This window comes from Echinops telfairi, unplaced genomic scaffold, assembly GCF_000313985.2.
Source record: "Echinops telfairi isolate 266 unplaced genomic scaffold, ASM31398v2 ScPeMD7_7469;HRSCAF=8507_1, whole genome shotgun sequence".
Taxonomy (NCBI): Eukaryota; Metazoa; Chordata; class Mammalia; order Afrosoricida; family Tenrecidae; genus Echinops; species Echinops telfairi.
The window spans coordinates 110,092,852-110,099,060 of record NW_022111373.1 but is presented as its reverse complement, the minus strand read 5'-3'; the positions used below and the strand labels follow the sequence as shown (position 1 = coordinate 110,099,060).

General features: G+C 52.8%; 1 protein-coding gene across 1 annotated transcript in view; it reads left to right on the top strand.

Moving 5' to 3' along the window:
- The first annotated feature begins 1,673 nt into the window (after nucleotides 1–1,673).
- PTGER4 (prostaglandin E receptor 4) overlaps nucleotides 1,674–6,209 on the top strand; it is a 14,464-nt gene continuing 9,928 nt past the window's right edge. Inside the window, exons 1-2 of the mRNA XM_004698070.2 lie at nucleotides 1,674–1,989; nucleotides 2,468–3,384. Of these exons, the coding sequence (XP_004698127.1) occupies nucleotides 2,509–3,384 (876 nt within the window). The 5' untranslated portion in view covers nucleotides 1,674–1,989; nucleotides 2,468–2,508. The remainder of the gene's footprint in view (nucleotides 1,990–2,467; nucleotides 3,385–6,209) is intronic.

The window sequence follows — 6,209 nt, the reverse complement described above, 5'->3', positions numbered from 1 at the left end:
TTGGATACTGGAGCAGAAGGCTCCTCTTTCTTCACCCAGAGTAACTAGTGGTTAGGAACTCTGATCTAGGGGTTAGCAGCCCAGTGAGTAACCCACTAGCCACCAGGTCTCCCAGTTATTCATGTACCCTGTGAGGAGATGCAAAATGTTAAACTGCATGGATAATGCATGCAGAAATAAGTTTTCCTAAGAATTGAAATTGTGATTGACTTGGTGATTTTAAAAGGGTGAAGTGGTTGTAATTACATTCTGAAGCTTTACACTCATTTTTTTTTTTTTTTTAGTTTTCAGTGATGAGTTTAAGGAATTGCACAGGAAGGAGTGAATGAATAGTGAGCGCCCAGAAAAACTGTTCTACAAGAGACAAGAACTCAAACAAACTAAAATTCAAAGAAAACAGAGATTCAGCTTTTAAAAGAATTCACCATGGGAGTGGGGAGTGACTGGAGAAGTCTTTAGGGGCAAACCCCTCTTACTTTTCAAGATTCCTGGTGAAGGTGTCTAACAAGAATACCACAGGGTCAGATCAAAGCCACGTGGCTCTGTCTACGCGTAGTTCCAGGGGAGAAATTTTCCAGGTCTGTGCAGCTAAAAAAACAAGCAGGCAGCCTTCCCACTTTCGCCAGCTCTGCCACCTAGTGAGGGCGGGCCACCTCTCCCCACAGCTGCTGGCGATGCCATGTGACCAGGCGCTGCCAACTAACTCCTTTTATGGTGAGAGGCTGGCTGCTTCGCGGTTTCAACCACTCAAGGTCCCTCCCACCCTCGTCCGCTGCACTCACCCAAGTCTGACCCGGTGGCACAAGGCCCCAGCGCGCCTATAGACACACACCCACCTTCCCTCACTCACCACTCCCCTGCCTGGTGTTGCAATCACCTCCCTCCTCCTCAATGTGAATAAAAAGAAAATCTCATTGCCATCTAGTCAATTCTGACCCAGAGGGACCCTACAGAGGTGCTCCAAGGGAGAGTATCAAGTAGTTGCCCATCCTTCCCAAAACCTGAAAGCTGCAACCTGCAGGCAGAAGGTACGAGAATTAGCAGAGCTGGGAACTGGTTTCAAGCGCTGGTCCCAGCGGTGCACAGAAGCGGCTAACCAGATGCCCCGGGGAGCGTGCGGGCTTCCTAGGAGCCCTGCCGAAGGCATCCGTGCACCTTCAGCTAGAAAGAATGCAAGGCACCCGAAGCTCGGCGACCCAGGGCCAGGGGCTGGGCGAGAAACGCTATCAGCCGCCCCCCGGCGGCGCTGCGCGACTCGGCAGCCTGAGGCCCCGCCTTCCGCTCGCCGCTAGCCCCGCCCGCTTCCTGCTGGAGCTGCGGCCCTGGGCAGCGGGCGACCGAACAACGCCACGCTTCTTCCCACCCAACCAATGGGAGCCCGAGCCGCGCGCAGCTTGTCTCCGCCCTCGCCAGGGAAATTTGAAGCTGGCAGAAAGTTTGTACAGAGGCTGGACCGGCCGAGCGGAGCTCGCAGCTGGCCTGTGGGAGAGGAAGATGATGATTAGCCCCACGTTAGAGCCCCAGGTTGAGAGGACCCTGAGTCTTCCCCAGGGCACCTGCAGCTGCTGCGCGGGCAGCCGGCAGCCCCGGTAGCCGTCCGTGCTTGCGGGCGACGGAAGAGGAAGGCTGTCGAAGCCAGGGCAGAGCCTCCGCGTCGCCTGCGCGCGCGGCCGCGCACCTGAACGGACACCTGCGGGCACCACAAAGCTGAGGCTTACGTTTGCGGGGGGGAACAAGTAAAGCAAGAGATCCCAAAGCGGCCTTCACTGTACCATTGCACTGCCCTCTCCAGTTCTTCAAAATGTTTGAAAGCTGGCCGTTCTGAACCCAGTTCCGGAAACTCGGCAGCCGCGGAGGCGCGGCTCTGCGGAGGCAAAGGCTTGGCAAGCTCCGGACTGAGCTGGAGGAGGGCTGCGTGGAGGTGGAGGTTCGTCCTGCACGTCAGAGAGGCGATCCTCTGGACCCACGAGGCGGGCCCAGCCGCTGCAGGTGAGATGGGGCTGGGCGCGGGGCAGAGAGCGCGGCGACCCGGCGCTCCCCAGGGCAGTCCCTGGGGCGCGGGCGCGCGCTCCAACCGGTCTGCAGCCAGCGACTCGTTTCAATGAGCATTGTATTGACTCGGGTTGTGTGGGCGCTAACAATAGGGAGCCACTTTCCCTTGGGATGAGCTTTGTTCACCCTGGCGGGGGTGTGGGGGTGGAGAGGAGGTTAAGGGCAGCACCAACCTGTAAAGATGACTTATCGGTTGGGTGGTGGTGCTTTGGGCAGAACGTCTCGGCAGCCGGCGATTTGGGTAGCCTCACTTGGGGAAGGGCGGGGCGTGGGGACTGGAGTGACTTCAAGCTCCCACCTAGATGCGAGCTGTTCCCACGCCTCGTCCGCGTGCTGTTGGTGGGGAACGGAGGGGACACCTTCTAAGTGAACGTTTCCACTCACCATGCCTTTGCCTCCGCTACTCTTCCCCTAGACCCAGCCGCGCACCCCCGCCTCGCACCACCGGCTACCGCCATGGCCACCCCAGGGGCCAATGCGTCCGCCTCCTTTACCTCTGACCGTCCGAGCAACCCAGTGACCATCCCGGCGGTGATGTTCATCTTCGGGGTGGTGGGCAACCTGGTGGCCATCGTGGTGTTGTGCAAGTCGCGCAAGGAGCAAAAGGAGACCACCTTCTACACGTTGGTGTGCGGGCTGGCCGTCACCGACCTCCTGGGCACGTTGCTCGTGAGCCCAGTGACCATCGCCACCTACGTGAAGGGCCAGTGGCCCGGGGGTCAGGCGTTGTGTGAGTACAGCACCTTCATCCTGCTCTTCTTCAGCCTGTCGGGCCTCAGCATCATCTGCGCCATGAGCATCGAGCGCTACCTGGCCATCAACCACGCTTACTTCTACAGCCACTACGTGGACAAGCGGCTGGCCGGCCTCACGCTCTTCGCCGTCTATGTCTCCAACGTGCTCTTCTGCGCGCTGCCCAGCATGGGCCTCGGCAGCTCCCGGCTGCAGTACCCGGACACCTGGTGCTTCATCGACTGGACCACCAACGTGACGGCGCACGCTGCCTTCTCCTACATGTACGCGGGCTTCAGCTCCTTCCTCATCCTTGCCACCGTGCTCTGCAACCTGCTCGTCTGCGGCGCGCTGCTCCGCATGCACCGCCAGTTCATGCGCCGCACCTCGCTGGGCACTGAACAGCACCACGCGGCGGCCACCGCCGTGGCGGCCACCGCCAGCCGAGGCCACCCGGCCGCCACCTCGCCAGCCCCGCCGCGCCTCCTGGACTTTCGCCGCCGCCGGAGCTTCCGCCGCATCGCGGGCGCCGAGATCCAGATGGTCATCTTGCTGATCGCCACCTCCCTGGTGGTGCTCATCTGCTCCATCCCTCTGGTGGTGAGTGCCTGGCCCGGGGCCTTAACCCTCCCCTCTCTTCCTCCCCACGGAGCTTTTGCGGCTGATTTCCTTGGCTGTTGTTTTACCTCCTCTGAACCCAGCTGAACCCAGAGCAGGAGAGGGCCCGACCTCCCCTCCGCCCTGCTCCTACCCAGACAGGTGCATTTCCCACCCACCTGGAGTTTCTTTCACCCCCGGAAGCCTGGTTTCCTTTCTCCCCCGTGGGTAGCCCCAACCCCTAGCTGGCTGCCTGATGTTGGCTTGGAGCCAGCCAGCAACATCCTCTCACCGTCCCACGTAGAGGGGAAGGCACAGTCGTGTGACAGGCCTGTCCTCCACACCGACGTGAACCAACAAGCCTAGACGGCCATCTCTGCCTTGTACATCGTTCCTTTGGGAGAGTGGGTTTGGGGAGATTTGATTTACCTAGAATGTTAGGCGTTTGGAGCTGGGAGAGCTTTGGGCAGCCTTGAAGTATAAGTATAGAGTGCCATTTTCGAGAAACTGAAGTGGAGACCTCGTTGGATTTATTGCCAAATCAAACCCCCAGAGCTCTCGGTAAACCTTGACCTACCTGACTCCCTTAGAAACCTATCATGTTTAAGACTGCATCCTGGCTCTCCCTTAGAAAACTTCTCATTTGGGCCTTAGTCCAGTGTCCCAGTTCAATGTTTGGGCCCACTTGGTTCTCATAGGCCAACACCTTCTTTAAAAGTACCTTTGAACAAAAGACAAGCAAAAGAATTCCTTTGGATTAATTTTGCAAATATGATCAGCAAAAAGATTCAAAACCTGCCTAATTACCTACACTGCGTGTGTCTTAAACAGAATGTACTAGAAGCAGGCAAGCAGATAAACGTTACTGTTTTTGTCTAGAAAAGCAATCTGCCCTGTCTTTTCCATCTCTCAAAACTTGACATTTCTGGAAATTCAAAACTACCAGCTCAGAAAGAGCTGGCTTTCTGAGTTGGCGGTCATTGAGAGCAAGAGAAAATGTATTTGCAGCCCCATTTTTCCTCTCTGTCCCTTTTTAAGGCTGACCAGTGACCTTTCTTTGTAAAAATACTACCTCTGATAAAAAGTGACTGAGAAATGGAAAGAACTTAGAAGTGGCTGGGAGCCAGCGTACAGTAGCTTCTTGCCAATTTGTTTTAAACAGAAGTAAATACAAATGGCCAGAGAAGCCTTTAAACCATTCCAGGACCCTGCGTGATTTACAGAGTTAAGTCACACTGGAGCTACATAAATGTATTTTACTGTCTGTAACGGCACCTCAGAATCAAGCGAGATTTTGAACGAAACAGTCCAGCTCCTGCAGGAGGGGCCCCAGTTCACTGGCGTCTGTCTTAGGTTTGACAGAACAGTGAATCCCAAAGTGAGTGCCTATTATTTACAGAACCTTCCTTTAAGGAACTGAGGCATTCGAAGGTTAATGGGACCTGCATATGATCACAGCACAGGCATACATGAGGGGTTTCCTCCTAGCTTCTAGAGAGGCATAAATAGCTAATTCATCCTGAGGTAGACCTGGCCCTGAGCTATTTATCACCAAACTTTTGAAATTACTCGAGAAGCCGCAGGCAAGAAATCATAAGAGCTTTTTGTGTCATTTCCAACTTACCCACATTTAAATAAGGAAAAAATACTAGCCACTTGGTATATAATCAAATCTGTACGGTAGACATGAAGTCGTTTCGCCCTGAAAACAGATACCAGTTAAGATGTTTTGAGGTTGGTGAAGCATTTGCATGTCACCATAAGAAGTAAGTGACCATATAAATAGTAGCAGCTCCAGTTTTTAACCTGTAGTTTGGGTCATTTATAATCCAATCTTCCAATTAATTTCCTTATAAACTAGTGCTATGGGAGAGGGTCTCTATACTTCCCACCCACCCATAATACAGCATTGCTCAAAGAATCCTTTAGCCCATAACCATTATTTTCCGTAGCGTATCTTATAATTCTTTGGGGTTTTCTTTCATGCCTCTCATATTCACATTGTGATATGAGATGAAAACTTATGAAGCAGCTGACATTAAAAGCAGCTGGACCTACTTTCGGTTCCAAGGAAGGAATAAAATGTCTAGTTGAACTTTATCAAATCATGGGCTGCTAATCTGATTTGAGGAAACTCAAATCCTCCAACTACTTTGGAGAGTCTAAGAATGCAACTAGGGTTTACTTGGCATTTCAGAAAGCTTTACAAATAAGGGAAATGAGCAGCTTCGGAAAGAAGCAAACATTGCCATAAATTTTGGGGTACCAGGGACTGGGGAGGGAGGCCAGTGGAATGCAGTGACCCTTGGAGGATGATCGCTATTAAATCTAATATAAAAAGTGAACTTTATTTTTGTTATCCAGTATATATAGGTCATAAGTAGAAGCTACGCTAGGTATGGAAAGTGGAGAAAAGATGGGAACTACTGGTGGAATAGGGACCTGTGCCATGCCCGCAAAACTCTCGGAAGAGGGTCATAATCAATAAGTAGAGAAGGAGAAGGAGAATCTTCAATGAGCATGGTGAGAATTAGCAGGGGAAGCAGTTCTTTTACTGAGTGTAGTCCATTCTTCTCTTTCGGGCCAGGCTCTCATGCTTCTTAAAGACAAAGGAGGCTGAAGCAACCTTAAGAGTCCACACATCACAAAAAGGGAATACCCGCTTTGGGAAGATGTAAGCAAGACATCTTCAGACAGCCAAGTAGCTAGATCTGCCCGACTGACTAATTTTGTAATTACCACAGTTGAGTATAAACATGCTAATCAAATATTCTGCCTCAGGGACCAACAGTTACAGGGTAGGATTTAGAAAGGCATGACCTCTCTCT